Below are 22,834 nucleotides of genomic sequence, written 5' to 3'. Positions count from 1 at the left end.
GTTCTTTAGTAGGTATTTTTATCATGCACTCTGTGTTTAACAATGGCTTTTTATCTCATTCTTTAAATGCTTTATCCAGTTTTCATGATAATGGATTTAAGACTACGGTGTTTGCGCTTGCTAAGGATAAAGGGGAAATGATTAAGAAGTTAAACATATTTGTCCTGCTTAAATTAATAATTATTTCTAAATAAGAATACAACTTGATTCTTTCTCCACGTTATCAAAGGAAAAAGATGTACTTACTACTGAATAGAATTCACTAATGTTTCAAATGAGAGATGCGTAAAAGTTCTTAATTCTTTTGTGTTGATCTGAAGAGAGGCAGAAGTAATAATACTGTACTGAAATACATTTTCTGAGAACAGTGAAAGCTCAACTAAGTTTATTAATGCACACATTAAGTGGATATCAGTTTGAAAAGCTTGAAGGTGCTTTTGATATTCTCATAACCTTTGTAAATATGCTTGTAGGTTACAGAAAACCCCATTCACCTTCTGTTATGAAAATTAGCAAATGGTTGTGTTTTGTAGATGGGAGCGCAATTTGGGTGTGCAAGTCAAGTAACAATACTTGCAGCATGTTGAAAATTTTTTCACTTGCTAAATCCTTTTTGCTATTGTCTTAAAAATATAATTCACTTAAGACACCTATAATAATATCAAATTAATCTTAATTTATGTTGATTTGCAGCATGGATTTTAAGTTGTCGTTGCTAGAAAGAGTTTGGCAACTTTGAGGACTAGAAATGGGTTACTATTTTGACAGGAGCCCCTTGCTGAAGGAAAACCAGCATGCTGAACAAAACTATCTTACAGGCTAAATGAGGTCTCTGAGGGGCAATTTGGACTTTCTGGTCCATCGCATGGCTAAAACTGTTTCACGCCCAAGTGGAACTTTTAGAAAGTTCCAAGGAATATTTTCATTGCTAAACTGGGGCAAGGTAATAGGTATGCGGTAACAGGCTGTAAAATGTGGTGACATGGAAACTGCTTTTGGTTTGAAATACTTCTGCTGTTGATTTTGGGGGGGTGGGGGTGGGGAAGTCCATGCAAACTTCCTTGTTTTTAAAGTACTTGTTTTCAGCAATGCAAACTTATTGGGATTTAATTAAGTCAAATAATTACATGATTTTTCCTAATTAACCTTCATAACCCATGTGCTTGTTTTTCAGTAAACCTGACATGTCTCGGTTGAGGCTGGCTGCAGGAAATGCTATTGTGAAGTTGGCACAAGAACCTTGTTACCATGAAATCATCACTTTAGAACAGTACCAGCTGTGCGCGCTAGCCATAAATGTAAGGAAATTAGGTGGGACTTGTGGGTTATCAGCAAATGTATGAGTATATATATAGTTTGTTCTGTATGTTGGGTATATTTCTGCTAATCTGATTTTATGCAAAATGTTCAGCCTTGGCATGAATTTATTTACCCACTGCATAATCCTGAAAACTGATTTTGGATGAGAATTAGATCTATAGTATCGGGCTGCCCAGTGGAGGAATGCTAACTTAAAGCGGGGAAATGTTAGAATATTAATAAAGCGAGTAATTTGGTATTGATTTAAAGTAATGCCCCAGCTGCATTATTACATTATTAGATTAGATTATTAGCTGGTATAAGGTATGTTGGACTGTGGTGACAACAGTGACCTTGGTTTCTTGATACTTGGGTAGAATATATTTAGAACGCAGAGGTCTGCAGACATAGCTGGCATCCTTTAAATATTAGAAGAGGTAGGGAGAGATTTCTCAGTAGATGCTGGAATTTTCATCCTTAATTTCTGCCTATGAGCCCAAAGCAGCAGAAAGGAAATAACTTTAAATTTTAAGTACAGATATAGATATCCTCTTTGTTCCTGTCATGTAGACTTAGCAAATTCTACAGATATTGATTCCTATCCCAAGAGTAAGGCTATCATGGAGGCACTCATGTTGGGGTTACTTGTGTAACTGCTGGTGTTCTCCTGACTTTACAAAAGTCAAGAAATCCTCTGTAAGTAATCCTTTCCAGAATGTATCTTCAGTAATAATGATATCTCATTCTAGACCTTACTTTGTGTGATTGGCTAAAGCTTTAAAAGCTGCAACCCATTTTAAATGTCAGAAGATTTGAAATTGGCATTTAATAGTACAAAATACAAAGTATAGCTTCTCTGTGGATATTGTTTATTTTTTATATAGATTATCTTAAGTTGTTTAGAGTTTGGTACAGATAGGCTAGAAAAATCACTCATATACCAGAGTAAGACAGTCTGTATTAGGCTCGTATATTTTTTTAACAATGTTTAATTGCTCTGAATTGGCATTAAAAAACATTCCTGCAATTCCTATATTTCTGCGGCTGCAAGGTTTGAAATTGATTTTTTGGCATATTTACCCAGGCATCCATGTTTTATTTCACAGTCTATATTACTTTTAGAAAAGTTTACTGTTACTGTTTCTGGTTTTGCCTTTTTTTTTTAATAGGATGAATGTTACCAAGTGAGACAAATATTTGCTCAGAAACTTCACAAAGGCCTTTCTAGACTACGGCTGCCACTAGAATATATGGCTATCTGTGCACTGTGTGCAAAAGATCCAGTGAAAGAGAGAAGAGCTCATGCCAGGCAGTGCCTTGTGAAGAACATAAATGTCAGAAGGGAATATCTGAAGCAACATGCGGCAGTTAGCGGTAAGAGATTAGAAGTTGCTTTTTGGTACAAGTGCTATAGTTCAAATATAAATGTGGGCAGACTGTGAAAATATTGATGGCTCTCTCTTTTTATATGTAGAATGGCTGTAAATTTCACTTAGAGGTATCTAATGAAAATTTAAAATAGAGTCCAGATTTTCTTTTGAAATTTTTAACAGGTATTTCTGAGATCTTTCAGTTTTGTTAAAAGCTGTTCAAATGCTTATGCCTAAGTATGTTGGAAGTGAAGTAGTTTTTCAAGGCAGTTATGTGTACTGTTTGAACTTAATGGTTAATTATGTTTAAGTAAAGTGGCAATGATTAATTTTATTTCAGTAATTAATCATATGCAACCTTAATGACATAAATGCTGTACTAAATTGACTGTCTGCACTGTACTGAGTAGCTTCTTGTGTTATGCTGGCAAAAGGCTATATTTGTAGGCACTTCAGGATGACTTTACGTAATTCTTTCTTCCCAGTGACAGCAGTCTGATCATGAGAATGCGTTGTAAGTTGTTATGGACTAATGTTAGCTGGTTTTCTGTTATAAATCAGTCCTTTTCTCTTTTGACTTACTTAAAGCTACACACATACAGTATGACAACGCTGGTATATGGTCATAGAAAAAAGCAGACCTTTATGAAAAGCTATGGGCATTTTGAATGAGAGCTCTTGGAAGTTCTAGTTCTTTCAAAGATTACTAGATGGTTTGGCCTTTGTGAAATTAAGGGGATTTTTTCATCGTGTCTTAGGATAGACCAGACCTGTTTTTGTGAATCTGATCTCACAGATGCTGTCAGATAACTGATTTCCTTCCACATTTATGAATCACAGACTTTGTATTAGCTATGTCAGTCTGTGTGAGTCTTAGTCCCTTAGACTTTGATCGGAGAATAAGTCTACAGAGAAATCAGTTTGTGTATTATTGATTAAACTTAAAAAAGAAAAACGGTGCTTTTCTCCCTCCTCGATAACAGGTAAAAAAAGAAAATCCATTGAGCAAACGCCTTTAAATCTTCCTAAGACTGTTCCTCTTGAAGGTTGAAAACTCTTTTTAGTTATGTAGGAGGAAAGTATAAGAATTCTCATATGATTACAAGTAGCTGCTAATTTCCTAACTGTATAGATACTGCAAAATTACTGTCAAAAATCTGGAGGAAATGAAGAGGAGCCTAGGCATGTGTGACTTTCTATCCAATAGGAACTCAAAGTGTGCATGACAATTTTTTTTTTCCTAATGAAAGACTTACCTTGAGTGATGCCATTGATTTTGTATTATAATCCATGAGGAGTCTGGATTAAACATAGATTGCAGGATTTTTTGAGGATTACAATGTTAACTTTGTAACACCCAGATTTACTAGTCTGAGCTTTTAACAAATAAAATATGAACAGTTTACATCTTTAAAAAAAAAATCACTATTGTAGTAGCACAGCTGAAGCTCAGTTCTGGCAAGATCATACTATTTAAATGGGTGTGTTCTCCCTCTGTCATTCTCCCTACTGCCCATGCAGTAACTCAAGGTGGTAATGACGATAGTACCTCCTTTGAAAAGCTTCCACAAAAAAATTGAGCTGAGAATATGCATCTTTGATTAATGCAGCTATTTTTCCAAATCTATAAATGTGTTATTTTTCTGGTATTTTTTTTTCTTGAAAACTTGGTAGAGGTGAGGAGGACATCTTCCAGATATTTTGGGGGATTTCAGCATTTGTTGAAAAGATGGTAAACTTCTGTATACCTTGCATAAAGAAAACTTCCTAAGGACTGATACCAGACAGTAAAATGTTTCTTTCCTCCATGCTGACCTTTTACAGGCTGGCAGGGATTACTTTCGGGCCTCTTAAAATCTCTAAATGCTATTCAGAGTGGAAGCCACTCAATAAGATAGTTTATTACTAGTTACTAGTAACTGTTACTAGTTTCATCTGGGTAGAGACTTGTCTTGCGTAGGAATCTTTTTCTAAGGCTGGGCTTTTATTTGCAAGTTAGTAAGTAGAAAAATTACAAGAGTAGAGATTCATTTTTTAAACAGGTTTCTTTCCTAAATGCTCGTAAAGGCCTCTCATGAGGGTTTTTGGCACGTTCTAGTTTCAAGTGCTGGTAGTTCATGTCCATAAAGCCACCTCAACTTTCAGGTTGTGCCTTTCTTCATTAGAGAGGAGGAAAGAATGTGTAAATGCTACTTTTTGTCATGACAGAGGTTAAATATACCCATAAATATGTGTCAGTTATTTGTCCTTTTCCTGTTTTGTTGGGATTTGGTTCACTTTGTTTTCCAGACCCAGTTGGAATTATTACAAGAGTTGTATGAGAAATTGCACAAGGCAGGAAGTTAACGAAACACTGAGTTCATGAGCTCTTGATGAGTATTCTATTCAATTTGCTAATTAATACAAATAATACAAAACCTTATGATGGCTTACAGTCTCTGTAGTAGATATTACTCTTGATAATTAACTGCATCAACTGCAACAGCTGTCTAAAAGCATATCCATGGAATGTGACAGCACTGTCTTCTGTGGGCCTTTATTAATTTTGAACACTTGCCTTGCTATTATGAATGAATCCAAATATTTTATGTAGGTTGTGCATTATCCCTGTTTATGCAGACCTTTAAGAATGGGATAGATTAAGACTTAACTTATGCATGGTAATTCTTTAGTCTTGTGACATCTACAATAATGTATTTTATTTGATGCACACAATGTTTGTCAAGCACATCTCATATGAATACATATATTAGAGATAAAAATGTCAGTGTTACAATGTATTTTAAAATAGTTCTCAGATATTATTATATATAATGATTTACAGATGTTTGGACTTCTTATCCATAACCTATTACGGGATAGTTAAAAGCTTACCAAAAGATTTTCCAGACTTCGTAATGTTTTTCATGACCACTCACTAGCTCAAAAATGTGATTTTTTTCAAAAGCACATGTACATTCAAGTGTTTATCCATAGGCATGTTAATACTATGACTTTGCATTTGCCACAAGCACTCAAGATCAAATGCTTGTACCGTAGTAATAGACATAGAATACTAGCATGCCTTCCTTGCCTATTGTCCTGCCTGTTGCACAGGGTGGACAAGTTTAATAACTTAAGTGTGCTGTGCATCCGCCAGTTTCTCTCAGTCATTAGGCTAAAGAAAGCAGTATGGAAGTTTTCTGCAAAATGCTTTTTGACTTTTGGTGTAAACTTGTCTTTTTTTTGTCCTTGCCCTGTGGGATATGACCTTTTTCATTCTGATTTTCATCATCAAACCTTGAGGTGCTGAAGTTCACACTGCAAAGTGTGGGTTAGTTCAGGAATTTATTGTTGCCTTACAGAATGTGCATTTTGTGATCATAACTTTGCCAACAGTCCTTACTTTTTGAATCCCCAAGGAAAATAGGCCATCTGACTGTTGTGATGTAGGAAAGACTTTCTTCTGCAGTCCTTGCTTAGGACTACTTACAAGTTGCAGAGGATGCTAGAAAAATGGTGAATGCTTTGAATGTCATAGTTTAGTTGTGCTGCTCTGTTCAAGTGGGACTGCGGCTTTCAAACTCAGCCCACTATCACTTTGTTACAGCTTTCATGTTACCTCCTATCCCTTCTTTAAACAGATAAGGTAGGCTGTGGGTTTGGAGAACATTGTGGCAATTTGACTGCAAAGCCCCTGCAAAGGGCGTTTCTTTCTGTTCTTTTGACAGCAAGGCTGTATACTGCAATGTCCAAAGAAAGAATAGTAGCTTATCCTGCAATTGTGCTGGTCTCATATCTTGCAGTTAACATGGGTTTTGCGATCTATCCTCAATTCTGTTTTTCAAAGTCTTTCAGAATACAGGCTTTGAACCGAGGATTGGGAGTAGGGCGTTGACTGTAGCTGTATTCTCAAGGTAGCTAGAAAATACGCAGCCCTAAGTGAGAGGTACTTAAAATCTTAATTTTTGCGTACATGAAACATCTGCACATCAATCATGAGATGCAACATCTTAAAGAAACTATAGGCCCACATGTGCCTACACTTTATCTTAATGTGTGCTGACCTTAAATTCTGTTCTTTTCTCTGTAGTAGAAAAGCATATTTCTTGATATGTAGTCGTCTGATGCATCTTTCTTCTGCTTTTCAGAGAAACTGTTGTCACTTCTACCAGAGTATGTTGTTCCTTATACTATCCATCTTCTAGCTCATGACCCAGATTATGTCAAAGTCCAGGACATTGAACAACTCAAGGACATTAAAGAGTAAGATTACTTTTAACAGAGTTATTTCTAGAGTTAAAGCAATCAAACTTTATTTCAAGTGAAATTTTAATTCATTGCGGTACCCTGATACACTTTCCAGTGCGCATAATGATGGCAATTATTTCTGTAAAATATTGTAAGAAGTAGTATGTATGCTTTTTTAGTGCTGTGTGATATCTTAGAAGAACCTTCATCTTCTGACCATCCTACCTTCATTTTTTTTTCTAAAGAATTGGTTTCCCAGAGTTAGACTGGTTCAAATTCATTATATTAGTAAAACGTAGAGTAAACCACTTTTTCAAATGTGCTTTTCTTAAAGAATTTCTTTTGCGTTTTATTAATGAAGACTACTGCATTTCTCCTTTAGGTGCCTGTGGTTCATACTGGAAATATTGATGGCTAAAAATGAAAACAACAGTCACGCATTTATCAGAAAAATGGTAGAAAATATCAAACAGACTAAGGATGCTCAAGGACCAGATGATCCAAAAATGAATGAAGTGAGTGATACTTTTTGATTGGAGATTGCATTTAATTCTGGCCTGCTTCTGGAAATGAGTTGCTTTTTGTTACACGCCAACTTTAAAATGTCTTTCAATGGACTTGTGTGTGGGAGATAATACTTTGTATACTGTAATGATTATGTATTTATTGTAGTTTAGATGACAGTTATTTTCCTCTGCTTCAGTAGATCTTGCATATTTGCAAGGGAGTTGTAATAGTTTGCAGTCCTCTTGTTTCTGTCTCAATAAGATAATTAAGTGCTAACTTTAAATACATGTAAACTATAAATTTTACTGTTTAAACTATCCACTGAAGTGCTTTTAAAAGTGCAAGAGTAAGCTTAGCATAAGAAGAAAAATACATGCCTTAGATGTCTCCAGTGTGTGTTCTGCAGTGAATATATCAAACCCTGATCTTGTTTTTGAGGTTTTTGTGTCACGTAATGTACACATTTGTCCTTTTCTGCTTTTCCCACAGAGTTGAGATTCTTTTGGTGTGGTCTGGTTTTTTTCAGATTTGTCTTAGAAACCATGGCACACGCTATTCTTAAGTGTAGAGAGATCATTAAAGCTAGGTGTCTTTAACTGCTGGGCCTACAGTGCTTTTGTCTTCTGCTCCTATATTTTAGTACCCTGTGATTCACTGTTTAAGATGCAAGCTAATTTAAATGTTTATGATGATTTCTTCTAAACTGTGAGTTCTTGTAGTTCTGTGCTCAAAAGATACTGTCGTTTGTCAAGATTTGCAACAAACTACTGTTTTTTGTTTTTAATTTTATTATTTACAGAAACTATACACAGTGTGTGATGTAGCAATGAATATAATTATGTCAAAGAGTACAACATACAGTTTGGAATCCCCTAAAGACCCTGTACTTCCAGCCAGATATTTTACTCAACCTGACAAGGTATACCTTGGCATTTAATTTTTCTTGAGATGAGTCTGTTTAAGGAGTTGTTAGTTGTAATTCAGGGTTTTTTTTAATAGCTCCTGTAACTTCAGACTTCTCCCTATTTATAATGTGGCTGAAAATGTATGTATGTATATGTTTTAAAAAATACTTACACATGTGTACGCACACTGATTTCTTCCCCACCCACCCCACCCCCCAAGATAATGTTGTTCAGGTTCAAAATTTCAAAAGTGTAAATGATGTAAAGAAAATCTTTCAGTACAACCTCCAGAATGCATATATCTTGTTCACTGATTATTGTTTATTGTTTTTGGTTTTTTTTCCTTCCCCCCACCCCCTCACCCCCAATTCTTTACAGAATTTCAGTAACACCAAAAATTATCTTCCTCCGGAAATGAAATCTTTTTTCACTCCTGGAAAGGTATGTATGGGGTGGGGGGGAAGTTGTGGTTTTGTCTTTGGTGCTGTCTGCAGGTTTGGTTTGGATTTTTTGGGTTGGGTTGGTTTTGTTTTGGGTTTTGGGTTTGTTTTTTTTTTTGTTTGGGTTGGGTTTTTGTTTGTGTGTTGTGTTTTTTCTTTCTTCTTTTTTTTAAAAGGAAAGTAAAATGTAGTTAATGAAACACTTCAGGTTTAACAAAACACATTGTTTCTGCCCAAAGGGTTTATATGCCAAGGTTAGAAACAGAGAGAAAGAAAGAGGTGGAAGGGAAAACTGGCACTGTCTATGCTGTGTTTCTGGCAATAGTAGGCAAAGCCTGTTCTCTTTAGCAAGACTGAGTTTAAAGAAAAAAAAAATTGCAAAATGGTTAACCTTTTTTTCTGCAGAAAGACTACAATATTGCATAGGAAGTGACAGCTATGGAAAACCCTAATATACATTATTTTAGAAATCGCAAACTAATCTTTGGCAAAGCTGAATACCATTTTACAGTATCTTAGAAGATAACTGACTGTTCTATAGTTGCATATTTAGAAAGAACAAATTAATACATTGTATTGAATGACAATGTTCTTTCTTCACTAAAACTAAACCCAAGTAGTCTTTAGAATAAAATTAAAATCTAGTAAAGGAAAAGACAAATTGTGGTTTTCACCTGGATTCATGTGTCCTGTTCTAGATTACAGGAGAACATTAATCTGCTACCTTGCAAAAGAAATAAAAGTGCAGCATCTTCATTACCCTTAACTTTGCTAATGAAGCCTTAGCTGCAAGCTGGTCACTTACTAATAGAGGAGGAATGCAAGTTAGGAAAAAATGCATACATACAGGAGCTTCTTTTTGATTAGAAGTTGAAAGCCAACATTTATTGATTGGAATATATCATCATCATATTGCACATTTGAGTGTTTGCAGTCCATGGATTAGATATTCACTTCCTGCTGAAGATGCAAAAGTTTTTAAAAGGAAGTTGTGTGTCTTCCAATTTCTGATCAGCAGTCAATATTCTCTCCTTCAGTTTTTGACATAAAATACTCTTGTTAGTTTGTCCCAAATGTAAATGTATTAAGTGTACTGTGAAAATATTAAACAAGAAGCATAGTTTATGCTGTCACAAAATCACAGAACTCTCCAGCTCATGCTACCTTTTGAGAGAGCTGAAAGGCATTTGGCATGTCTGAAAGATAATCCACTTAAATGAATAACCTGAAGCTCACCAGTGTCTGAAAATTTTGGCACCTATTAAAAGCCTAACATTTTTAAATCGCTGCACGAAGCATCAGAATCTTCTCCACAATATTTGATTTTTGAGGCTCTCATTTATTCATTCCCAGTTGAAACTAGTGTGATTTGCCATTTACAGCTAGGTCAGTTTAATGGCTTCTTTGCTGAAAGGGCTGTCCTACTGCTCTTTCTGTTTTGCCAGTACAGATGCTTATCTGATCCAAATGGTGAGCTGCTTCAGGCAGCTAGATCAGCAGAAAGCGAACAGCATAAAAAGTGCTTACTGCAAGATCAGGTGAGCACCCAATACTGCCAGTGAGAAGAGGACTGAATGTAAGGGTAGCGAAAAGAATACTGTAGGCAGCTAGCTATTAGATTACAGCTTTGTCAGCTTCCTTCTGGTGTCGTAATTTTCATATGAAAATGTTCATAGCTTTGTGTTAAAATTAAGATATTGATTGCAGAAAGAGAAATCTGTAAATATTTTAAGCATAGTACTTGTTAACAATATCTAAATGTGTAGCTTAAAATAAAGGAAATATATTTTTGGTTTCAGCCCAAAGCAGCCAATGTTCTTGGAGCAGTTAATAAGCCTCTTTCGTCAGCAGGCAAGCAGTCTCAATCCAAATCTTCACGAATGGAAACTGTAAGCAATGCCAGCAGCAGTTCAAATCCAAGCTCTCCAGGAAGGATCAAAGGGAGGTTGGTAGACAACAAAGGAGCTTTGATATTTTAAGTATTTGTAATGGAAACTTTGAATATTTCTATAATGTTTTCTAAGTGAGAAACAGAATTCTATTATCTTGTTTTGAAGTAAGTTATAGTACCACATTGGTATAACTGAAGCCATGAATTTGGCTTTCTAACGCCAGAAATAAATTTGCTTGTAAGAAAAAACAAAACCAAATAATACCCAGAATTGGCTGTAGGAGGGAATGAGAGCCTCATATGTAAATTTTATTAAATATTTATTTAGATATATGCACACACAAAACACACACCACTACCCCAATTAATACACATATGCGTGTGCGTGTACATGTATCTGCAGTTCCTAGGAACTGTGTGGTCTGCTATAGCGTTAACAATATGTCAGAGACAGTGAGGGCTGAGAGGCCATTGTGGTGATCTCGCATGACTTCCTCCTCTATAAATTTTTGTCCTGCACTTTGCTGGACTTCGCAGATAAACATGTTTGGATTTTAGATTCCTTCTGTGATGGAGAAGGGAATGTACTGTAACGCTAGAGAATTTGTCTTCTAGTTATCTGTCTTAAAATTATAGCTTGTGTCAATTTTTTAGGTTATTCATCAGTTACTGTTTTATGTTCGTTTTTAAATTCAAATTCACATTAACATTAATTTTTTTCACAGAAATTTAGAGATTGCATAGCTCCCACTCTTTATGTTTTCTCACATTCATTCAAGACCGTGACGAAATGTTATGTTTGGAAATAAGACTTCTCATCTGGTACTTCCATGAATATTTAATATAGAATATTAATTTTAAATGCAGTGCAGTTTTTTAAAAGAAATACTTCTCAGCTCCATGGAAGGTCCACAGAAAGGCTTATTTCTTACAAGTCATGCAGGTTCACATGCTGAAATATATTATTGGCTAAAGACAGGTTGGAAACCATGTTCTTCTCAATATCCGGTGAAAGGAATCTGAGACCAATACTGTTCTACATCCAGTTCATTTTAAAAAATGCTGCACTCGCAGCCTAACATGTTCTGTCATCTTCCCGATCTCCCCAATTCCCCTAAGTTGAACTGATCAGTGTTTTGAGTGGAGATACCTAAGAAGACGGAAAGTCTTCTATAAGTGATGGTAATGATTTGGTATGCATGGCATTCTCAATTCAGTCTGACTGAGTATATACAGGCAAGCTTGCATCTGTTAGGATGATGTATAAAAATTGAGCTTCCAATTACATCACAGTTATTACAGTTTTTATACTTCTAGGAGTGAAAATGTCCTTCTCAGTCTCAGTGCCCAGGCCAGGGAGTTAAGAGTTGGTGTATTTGGATACCACTTTTCATTTCAGTGCATAGCATCTTTTTTTCATTAAAAAACATGCACTGTTATTTTAAAATATTGCTTCTACCTACCCCAGGGCAGATGCAATGAAATTACTTTTGTTTACTGGCTTTTGTATATTACATTTTATCTGTGGGTCTCAGTGTTTTACATATGCAGGAGGTATTATTGTCCACATTTACATATGTAGAAACTGAAATAAAAATGAAAATGTTGCCCTAAATAATAATAGAAAGCTGAGGGATGAGCTAGTCTCTGAAATTTAAATCTGCTGTTTTATTGCCTAGACCTCACCATAGGAAAGTGTGCGTGCTTTGACTGGTCTGTCTGTGGGGATCTTTGGTATATGAAAGTGTATGCAAATGTATACAAACGCACAGATCTCTTGTAACTCAGTGACACTCTCATGTTTAAAAAACTGCTTATCTTTCCCAGTGAAAAAAGAAAATTCAACTTGGCTTACGATTGACACCTTTGTCCTGAGACTTAGATGTTCTGACTTGTGATATGTGGTGGCTATCATAGCCAGTGTGAAAGGTTCTTTTTGCCAGATTGTTCGTGGTTTAGGAATAGATTTCTTCTGAAGATTGTTGTTCTTAATAGATAGATATGTCTTTTTTTAAATGATTGACCACTGCATTATGATAATGAAGAGAATAAATGTTTATCCATTCTAGGCTTGACAGTACTGAAATGGACCACAGTGAAAACGAAGAATTCACGCTGGCTTCACCCTTACCAGGGAAGAAAACTGACAAAAGGGACGACTCTGATCTTGTAAGGGTGAGCTGTTTGGTTGCATTGCAAATGTTTCATTTTAAGTCACCAGGACTTTAAAATAAAAATTAATATGATTGTACTTCATGTAATTCAAGAAAATACACTGACGCATGAAACTGACTTGATGTGGTAAACTACTGGAAAACATGTTTAGAGTTGGATATGAAAATGCAATGAAAAAAGGTTCCGTTTGCCCGTTTTCCATGTGTACATTGCGTGCGTACAGACCTTTGTATCATACTGACAAGTCCCGTAAGCTTTCAAGATTATCAGTTATAATTTGCAGGATATTGGTAATATTGACAGGGGTAGATTCTGCTAGAGCTAGGTTGATGAGAATTAGTCCACGATTTGTCTCATTCTCTGGATTTGTTCATGAAGCATTTGGGACGTTGTTCAAGTTGATAGCTTCCTTGGACTCCTGTTCCTCATTATACAGTAGAGATTTTTTTTTTTGGTATGTGTTCTTGGTGTTTACTTGAAATATAGCTTTGGAAGGATTAATTGGATTAGTTTAGGAATGATCAACTCTACTGGAGTTTTGGAGGAGTGGTTTAACATGTCTGAAACTTCAGATTACATTCTGAGGCTGTGTGTGTTGTATATGGTTTCCTGCTTGTAGCTAGGAAAGTGGTAATACCTCATTACAGTGTTGATGCATTATAATTATCACCTTTTTTGTATTGTCCCATCACTGGTGCTAAGGCATGTTCTCCTTTTCCAGCCAGCTGTGTTTTCCCTTCCAACAGCTGTAAGGAGTAGCACCTGTTTGTTCTCCTGGTTATCTAGAACATCAAGAGGGCATCATGATTTGACATTGGATTTAGAAGTTCAAGGAAGAGTTATCTGAATAGCCATGTGGATTCTGTTTTCTTGCACGCAACTTGTACTGCAGTGAAGGCAAGAAAATGCTTGGTTCTGAATGCCAGGAATCACAAGTAGAAGTTGCAGCATGATATTAAAGCTGTGCATAATACAGCCTTCAACAGGCTTTTAGGGCAGAGTGAGCTAGCTAACGGGTACTTATAGACCAATACAATCCCATAGGATGTAAAATAATCTTCATGATTAACAAGCAAATTGCCTATGCTGTTAGATAAACAAACTGTTCTGTGATAACAATGAACCCCAAGGGACACGAGAATGGTGTCATTGCTATGTTTTGGGTTTTTTTACAGTGTCAGGATCATTCAGGAGAAATTACATGTGTGTGTCTGAGAGGGATTTTAATGAATGACCACTAACCACCCCTGACAAGTATATAAGAGGCATTTGGACAATGCCCTTAATAACATTCTTTGACTTTTGGTCAGCCCTGAAGTGGTCAGGCAGTTGGACTAGATGATCATTGTAGGTCCCTTCCAACTGCGAATATTCTACTCCTATTCCTATTCTATCCAAGTCAAAGCCTTTGAGAGTGGCAGGCCTTTGAAAGTGGTAGCCTTGTCCTTACTAATCCTTACTGATTGATTTATGTATTTTTGGAGATAAGTAATGCTAAAGGTTCCTAATGAGGATATCAAAACTGGTGTGGACTCTCACTTAGATGTAGTGCTTTAGTATGTTAATGAAATTATAAACAGGCTAAATATTGTGTCAAGCAGTAGTTACACCTCAGAATACAGAATACAGAAAAATAAACCACCTAAAAAATTGTAATTCTACGAGCAGTTCAAATAATAAGAATTTCACATACCACTAGTGAATTTTGGTTCTTTGTGCCTTAATAACAGTTGGTACTTTGTAAATTTTGTAGTATTTCAGATATGCATGAAAAAGTAATAATACAAACAAGATCGTATTCATTAAGGCATTCTAGAAAATACAATTGTAAGTATGTCCTATGTCTGATGTCACTGCCACTTTTTTTGTTTACTGTTTCTGGCATTTCTCTATACTCCCATTATGTCAGTCTGTTGCATTTTTCTTCTAGGTTGCTTGGGACATAAGCCACTGACTAGTAAAAATGTCCTGAATTTTGGCTTCTCTTGAAGTGCAAATAACCATCTTTTGCTGTGATATCTTGTGGGAAAAGCAAACCAACTTATAACAAACCAGAAAAATCAGGAATCTCCTGTCAAAAGAGAAAGAGAGAAAGAAAGAGAGAGAGAGAAAAAACACAACCCACAAAAACAAACAAACAAAAAAACCCAACCAAACTCAAACCCCACTTCAGATGCTTCTTGTATTGGTATCTCACTTCAGCTGTAAACCTTAAAGTCTGAGAGTCCAAGCAGCTGCTGGCATGCAATTCATGTTTAGAAGCACTAGGTTAAATTGGTAATGGACAAAGCTAAGTGATAAAGGAAATACAGTTTAGTATTTCAAATACTTCTGAGGGCATTTTTATTTCACTTTGTGTAAGCAAGCTGCTTAAGGTCATTGATTCAGAACTCTCCTCTTCTTGGAGCAGAGGAGCAGTTTATAACAAGCATTAACTGAGAAGCAGAATTTTAATCAGGGACCAGAAAGTCCATGCTTTAAAGATGTCACTACTCAGGATATTTGCTCAGATTACATCAGAGTAATACATTGGTTCTAAGGTTGTGGGACATCCTTTAATCTGAGGGAGAAACCTTTGAAACTTGGCTACAACTACTTACCTGGTAAAAGCAGCTGCAATGATGGATGTGCACAATCACTGCAAAAGCAAATAGAACACGGAAGAACAAGGATGTCACTGATCTAGATCAACAGTTTTGTCAGTGAAGTCATGAACTGGCAGGAGATGTCGTCATTTTTCAAACTTCTTTCATGTTTTTTTCTACTGTAATTCTTTGTCTTTCACCATCTTTTACTTTTTTCCCCATATCCTTTCTATCATTTCTTTCTGCATTTCTTGACTAGTTTATGGCTAACATGGAGACATATATTTGTAAGCTGACTTCAATCTTATGTCACAAGGGAGCTGTGAAGGAGAAAAAAACATTCAACCTGGTTTTAAGTGGCATAATTGTCATTATGTAGATTAAAATGCAATGTGGCAAATACTAATGAATAAGTGTTTATATGTATTGAAATACAGTAATGTTAGTTTAAAATACACATTGGTCTGAAACGGAAATACTGTAAATATTTGAACTTCTGGGACCTTGACAGGCTTGAGGAGTGGGTCCATGTGAACCTCATGAAGCTCAAAAAGGCCAAGTACAGGGTCCTGAACCTGGGTCAGGGCAAGCCCCAGGATCAATACAGGCTTGGAGATGAAGGGGTTGAGAGCAGCCCTGCAGAGAAGGACTTGGGAGGCACTGCTGGATGAAAAATTGGACATGAGCCAGCAATGGGCACTTGTAGCCCAGAAAGCCAAGGGTATCATGGGCTGCATAAAAAGAAACATGGGCAGCAGGTCAAGGGAGGTGATTCTGCACATCTACGCTGCTCTGGTGATATCCCACCTGGAGTACCGAGTCCAGCTCTGGGGCCCGTATTACAGGACAGACATGGACCTGTTAGAGCAGGTCCAGAGGAGGGCCATGAAAATGGTCAGAGGGATGGAACACCTCTCCTATGACAAAAGGCTGAGAGAGTTGGGGTTAATCAGTCTGGAGAAGAAGAGGCTCTGGGGAGACCTTATTGTGCCCTTTCAATACATAAAGGGGGCTTACAAGAAAGATGGGGACAGACTTTTTACCAGGCCTGTAGTGACAGGACAAAGGGTAACAGTTTTTAACTGAAAGAGGGTAGGTTTAGATTGGAAATAAGGAAGAATTATTTTTTTACAGTGAGGATAGCAGGACACTGGAAGAAGTTGCCCAGAGAGGTGGTAGATGCCCCATCCCTGGAAGTGTTCAAGGTCAGGTTGGATGGAGCTTTGAGCAACCTGATCTAGTGGAAGATATTGCTGCCCATGGCAGGGGGTTGGACTAGATGACCTTCAAATGTCACTTCCAACCCAAACCATTTTATGACTCATTTAAGGTTTGGGTGTTGTTTTTGCTGCACAGAGCAAATGCTGAGTCTTGGTGCAGCTCTGACAGAGTGCTTTGGCAGCTACCACTAATTCTTGTGCTTTCATTCTTCAATTATAAGTTCAGGTTGCCCACTCTCTTCTGTATTAGTGCCTTGCCGCTGCCAGTGTGGGAGCCAGGCGTAAGCACCCTGCAGCTCACAACAGGGCTGAAGCCACAAGTTGTTAATTCCCATCCTCTGTATCTTTATATTTTCCTTTTGATGAAAATGTAGTTATGGATGTTCTAGCCAATTACGTTTGCCACAGCTGAGGATACAAAAGAGGAAGACCTTCCACACGTCAGTGTTTTAACTGCTCACCTCTGAAATAATCTCTTTCTCTCTTGCCTGGCATTTTACATGTATGTATGTGTTTATACTTTTGTAAAGGTTTTTGAAATGAATATGATAGTCTTAGCAGGCAGCTTGTGTAGCTTGAAGACTCTGTCTTGTTGGGTGGGACTTTACATAGCTTTTGCATACATGGAGGTTTAATATGGTAGTTTAATTTTTTAATTTAAAGATGTAATTTTAACTTTTCAGTCAGAGATGGAGAAGCCTAGAGGAAGGAAGAAAGCAGCCATCACAGATTCAGAAGAGAAACTAAGCATAGATGACCTGAACAAACTGGGCCAAGAACAGAAGCTTAGAGGTAGTCAACGGGGAAGGAAGAGACCTGCAGTTGTTTCAGAATCTGATGAATCACAATGGCAAGAGGAAAAAAGGCTAAAAGAAGATGTAATAGAAAGTGAAGATGAACAGAACAGTCCACCAAAGAAAGGGAGAAGAGGACGCCCTCCCAAAGCAAATAATGGGGGAACACCAAAGGAAGAACCAGTAGCAAAGTCATCAAAACGGAGCAAAAAAAAACAAACGCCAGCAGCTGCAGCAGAAGAGGAGGAGGAGGAGGAAGAAAGGCAAACTGAAAACATTGAACAAAAACCAAAAGGCAGGCAAAATAGGGCACCGAAAAGAACACCGCAAAGGTGAGTCCGTCTTCTTGTAAGCTGCATCTTTTTTATCTTTGGACATTAGTTATAATTTGATACTTTGCAATTTGGGTCTTCCTCAAAACAGAGCAGAACCATCTGAAACTAGTACAGTTGAATCAGCACAGTCTACGCCACAGAAAAGACGAGGAAGGCCATCAAAAACACCACCATCACAGCAAAAAAAAGTGTAAGTGGTGAATATTTTCTAAAATTGTGTTTAGTGAAAATTTGCCTCTGTGCACCCAATCATTTACTGAAAATATTTCAGAATACTTTAATTGACAGTTGAAAATAAATTGTCATTGTTATTGCTAAAATGTCTTCCCTAGCTGCTTCTCCTAGAGCGTCTCAAATCAGAGCAAGAGGCTACAAGTTAATGTGCTCAGGTAGCATATACGTAGCTTTGCTCTTCTAGGAGAAAAATCAATAAAGCACATGAGGGCTTTGAAGATAGGGCTTTATTAGAACTTCAAGGAGCAAGAAGTGCTCCCAATTTTTTTTGGGCAGGGAGGAAGAATCAAATCGTTATTATGGTGAAACAGTATTGAGGAGAATAATTTTATTCTGATTCTCCTTAAATTAATCCTCACTTTCTAATTTGTGGCCTTCTTATTATCCACTTGAATCTTTTCCAAATTAATAAAATGTGCTACAATCTATGAAGGATAGTAGCTCTTGAAAATTCTGAGGCGTATTAAGCTCCAAAGTAAAAGTAAACTCTGTGGCTAGCTTCGTTTTCTTGTGCCTACTCTAGGAAACCACACGTATCTCTACCTTTTCAGTACATGTATATGCAATGAATGTAAATCACAAGTGTACAAGTAAGCCCTTAAGTCCTGTCTACTGGTTTTGGGTTTTTTCCATATTGAGATGTTTGCCTGAACAAGCTTGTACCCTCAGTTCAAATTCTGGTTTAACACCAGATCGCGTGTCCTGGCATTTTGCAAACACGTATTTTCCTGACCTTTCCAGTGTTCCGTTTCCCTACCTCAGGCCAGACCTCTCCTGCTCCTTTACTCTGTAACCAGAAACATGAGTCCCAACGCCGTCTTGGTTATTACAGAAGTCCCTGCTGCATGTGCAGTGGAACAAGAGTTGGAAGCTGCTACTGCCATGCAGAGAACACATGCCAACAGCTTCTTGTTGCATGATGTGCTGTGTGGCATTTGTGAAAGATGCCCTTTAGTAGATACTTAAGTAGCTTCTGATTCACTTTTTAGTAAAATCAGTGAACTCGGCGTGTTTCTTTATCCCGTTTTAAACAAAGTAAACTGTGTCAGTGCACGTGATCAGTAACAGGCATAGCTGTCATTAACGTGTACGTACATTGCTGCTGGCATGAGGAGCCCAAGTAAGGTGTTTCAGGGTTCAGAGTTGTTGGGTCTATTCCAGATTTCATCAAAAAAAATATTGTATTTTATTTTTTGTGATCAGACCACCCTTTTGACTGTCCTTTTTCCAAATCTTCAAGAAAAAGGTGAGACTGCAGTAATTCCTCAGTCTTCAGTCTTCAAAGTTGATTGTAGTCAGACCCTTCTTCCTTTTCTACATACATTATCTACAGCAGCTTTAACTGAAGGGAGTTGATAGACTGAGCAGCACTATGTACTGCAAAATAGAATATATTTAATCCAAATGCTTTTAAAACTTTCTGGGTTCCTTGGGGTTGGATCTGGCATAAGAATTTGGGATTTTACCTATGAGGTGACAGCGTGTAACCTATTTCTATTACCTAATTGGGTTACTAGTTTGCGCATGTGAACTGGCTTATTTTTGTAATATGTGAAAAGATGAACCTAGTTTGTGAATAATTCTGTTTCCTTTTCAATTCTGTTGCTTCTGTCAGCCATGGAAGGCTTGAGTTGGGCTAATTTGTATTGTTTCTCAAAGGATGTCATGTTGGTTGGTTGGTGCTGAAACCCTCACTATACCATAATTACAGTGTCCAATTTGGAGATTTTATTTTGTACAGATTTTAGTGTTGTTCTCAGGACTGAAAATTGCCTCCACATGTGGGGTTTGATGCTGTCAGAGGACAGTTGTTCTGGATCTGTGTGCCCCCACTGGGGACTGAGGTGTGTTTGTTTTCTGCCTGGAACAGAGTTCCTGGTTTAATTTAATCCCAAGAAGTCACCTAGTTTGGGTGCACCAAAACAGCTTCATGAATCAAACCAGAGTGCAGTAAGTGAGACAATTCAGTGATTTGCTTCTGAACTGTGTTAATGACCCAAACCAAAACAGTAATATGGCTGCAGCTGTGTAGTTTTGGATACATACCTAGTTGTTTTTTGGCTTTGTTTTAATCTTATTAAGGCTTGGGGGAACTAGTTCTCATTTTAAGCAAATGGGTACTTTTTGCTTGTGGTTCAGCTCCCATGACTAACATACAATTTAAGATATTCTTGACGGATTGTTCTTAATTATCCTGATTAAGGTATTGTTATCCTGATTATCCCTAGTTCTTAGCATGAGCTAGCTTGGAAGATTTGCATTTAGGTTCATTATAGTGTTACTTTCATAAATAGCAGTATGGGTCCTTCTAGGCATGTAAAAATATAGATGCAGTTATTCAAATTGTGTTGTGTCCGAACTCTTACGGAAGTAGAGTGCATCTATTCATGGAGTTGAATAGAAGAAAGAAACCCCGAGTACTCATCTCTGGCTGTTTGGCTTTTCCTGTTCGCTGGTTACTGTTGTGTCAGCTGCCTTTGGCCTGCATTCTGGCACTGAAGGGAAAAATCTGTCTTGTCTGTAGATGCAAAAGTTGTTCAACTTTGTACTCTTAGCCCTTTATTCTGGAAGAATTTGGTTTTCAAATGCTGTTGTCCAGCCTCCTAGTTTCACTTCTTCTATTCCGTGTATGGATGAACTTGATAGGTATATATGGTAGAAGTATTATATAACATGAAATTTTAAGGCTGCTGTTCCTGTGAAGTAGAATGTTCGCTCTCACATGGTTTCTACAGGTGCAAACCCATATACTGTGAAACTGATCTTTATTTTTCTTCTGTTTGTAGCCGTGCAGGACGTTCCAAACAAGCAGCCAGTAAAGAGAATGAATCTAGTGAAGAGATGGATGTATTTCAGAGTGGTTCACCTGTCAGTGATGACATTCCCCAGGAAGAAGTAATGGAAGAAGAGGAAGTTTCCACAATCAATGTAAGAGAAATACCTGAGATGTTCTGTGAGTCTTTGTGGTGTCCTCTTGTGTATTGATGTTAAGAACAGGAGAAGTCATTCTCTTAGAACTTAAACCTTCCTCCTTGAAAATGAAGTAGTTGTCAGCTGCAATTGTTGTGTAGTGTCGCTGCACAGTAGTTTCCCAGCTGCATTTCTTAGAAAATATCAGTTTTAGTTAAGCATCTGAAACTTTCTGTTCTGTATCGCTTTTGTTATCTGTCTGCCTGAGTTGTGTAGTACCTCTTGGGAATTATTTTCCAGGTAACTCATGCCCATTCTTCTCAGCTAGATTATAATAATAAAGTTTCTTTATACAAAACAGGCACACAAAATTAATAATACCAGAAAATAAGTATGGAATCTTGGAGCAGAATCCTACACCAATTTCCTCCTCTTACTAGCATATACAAATACATTAAAATAAGTTTATTCTTATATTTATTTCATACAAATACGTTAGTAATGTTTGTAGTAATACTAAAAAATGTAACTGTGAATGCCTTCACACTTTTGGACCCATCTGATGATTGGAGCATCTGAGTTTATGAAAACGCTGAAAAAGGAAACGATTATTTCTGAATACTTGAAGGACGCAGGCTCAGTAACATCAAAGTTACGTCCTAGTCATTGACTGAGACCTGTACCTGTGATAAAATAAGTAATGAGTGACACTGTATAGCATTTCTCAAATATTATTGTGAAAGTAAGCATTTTTTCCATTATAAAATATATTTTTTTCTTGAATTTTTCAAAGCTTTCCTGTAAAACCATATAAAACACTTTTTCTCCAAACAGGTCCGTCGCAGAACTTCCAAAAGGGAAAGGCGATGAGCGAGCATGCAGTTATCCACCTTCCAGGTGAAAGCTTTGAAGAATGCTTTTAACATAAAGCTTGAGACTGAATGAAGCTGTTAGTGCACAAATGGGGTTGCTGAAAAAAAAGACAAAACCTATTTTACTTTTACTGCCCCTGCATTTGCAGTCCCTAGGTCACAAGCTTTAGCCACACACATGTTGATATCATTAACTGTGGATTTTTGTGAAGTGTAATGTGCGCTGGCTTTGTAGACATATGAACTAAAGAAGAAAACTGTAAATAGTTCTTTTTTAATGTTTCTGACTTCTAAAGTGCTTGTATAGCTTTTATCTGCGGCTTTAAACTGACAGTACCCCACTGTTTATTGGATCTATTGATTTAAAAAGAACAGAGTTTGTCGAAAATTGATCTCAAGCAATATCTGTCAGTGTTCGTATTTGTACTCTTGTTGACATTTAACTGTGAAAAAAAAAATCAGTTGAGCAAATAGTGCCACTTTCTTTTGCCACTATTTGTTGAGAAGAAGAAGAAGAAAAGAAAAATGGTCTTTGTTTCCTTCATGAATCTAACCTAGTGTTTACCTTTAGGCACCTACCTATCACCAGAGGTGCTAAATTACTTTCTTTTGCAGTTGAACTATGTTGGATAGAATAATACAAGAGATGCAAATTGTGAAAGAAGTTGTTTGACTTGTTTTACACCTCAGTATTGATGCCAGACTTTTCTGGACTTCTAGTGGCATTGAAAACTCAAAAAGGATTTAAAATATTTTAATTTTAAAAGTGTGTTATTAAATAATGTACTGAACACCCTACCCATTTTATCTTCCCTTATCAGTTTTTATTAATCTACTGTATCAATAAAATTCTGTAACTGAGTTTTTAATAGTCTAGTATGTTAATGTGTATAGATATTTCCTTCTGAACATGAAGTTCACAAAGAGCAAATTATTACATTATAATATGAAATCTGATATATAAACATTAGTGAAAATACAGTTCTTATTACAATGTAAAGTTAATCACAAAGAAATTTTATTGATGCAGTGTGTCTTTATAAAGCTGTTCTTGAGAGCCAAGTGTT

The 22,834-nt window shown here is 36.8% G+C and overlaps 1 protein-coding gene across 3 annotated transcripts in view; it reads left to right on the top strand.

Annotated features, from left to right (window-relative positions):
• PDS5B (PDS5 cohesin associated factor B) overlaps positions 1–22,629 on the top strand; it is a 108,645-nt gene extending 86,016 nt beyond the window's left edge. Inside the window, exons 24-35 of one of the 3 annotated variants that reach the window (XM_064441042.1) lie at positions 1,175–1,298; positions 2,469–2,673; positions 6,800–6,914; positions 7,282–7,414; positions 8,206–8,325; positions 8,690–8,752; positions 10,551–10,696; positions 12,712–12,811; positions 17,306–17,748; positions 17,840–17,941; positions 20,772–20,913; positions 21,730–22,629. In XM_064441042.1, the coding sequence (XP_064297112.1) occupies positions 1,175–1,298; positions 2,469–2,673; positions 6,800–6,914; positions 7,282–7,414; positions 8,206–8,325; positions 8,690–8,752; positions 10,551–10,696; positions 12,712–12,811; positions 17,306–17,748; positions 17,840–17,941; positions 20,772–20,913; positions 21,730–21,765 (1,729 nt within the window). In that variant the 3' untranslated portion in view covers positions 21,766–22,629. Of the gene's footprint in view, positions 1–1,174; positions 1,299–2,468; positions 2,674–6,799; positions 6,915–7,281; positions 7,415–8,205; positions 8,326–8,689; positions 8,753–10,550; positions 10,697–12,711; positions 12,818–17,305; positions 17,749–17,839; positions 17,942–20,771; positions 20,914–21,729 lie in introns of all 3 variants that reach the window. The other 2 variants (XM_064441041.1, XM_064441043.1) reach the window with 2 other exon arrangements.
• The last annotated feature ends 205 nt before the right edge of the window (positions 22,630–22,834 follow it).

Source organism: Phalacrocorax carbo, chromosome 1 (assembly GCF_963921805.1).
Source record: "Phalacrocorax carbo chromosome 1, bPhaCar2.1, whole genome shotgun sequence".
Classification (NCBI taxonomy): Eukaryota; Metazoa; Chordata; class Aves; order Suliformes; family Phalacrocoracidae; genus Phalacrocorax; species Phalacrocorax carbo.
This window is presented reverse-complemented; position numbering and strand designations above follow the sequence as displayed.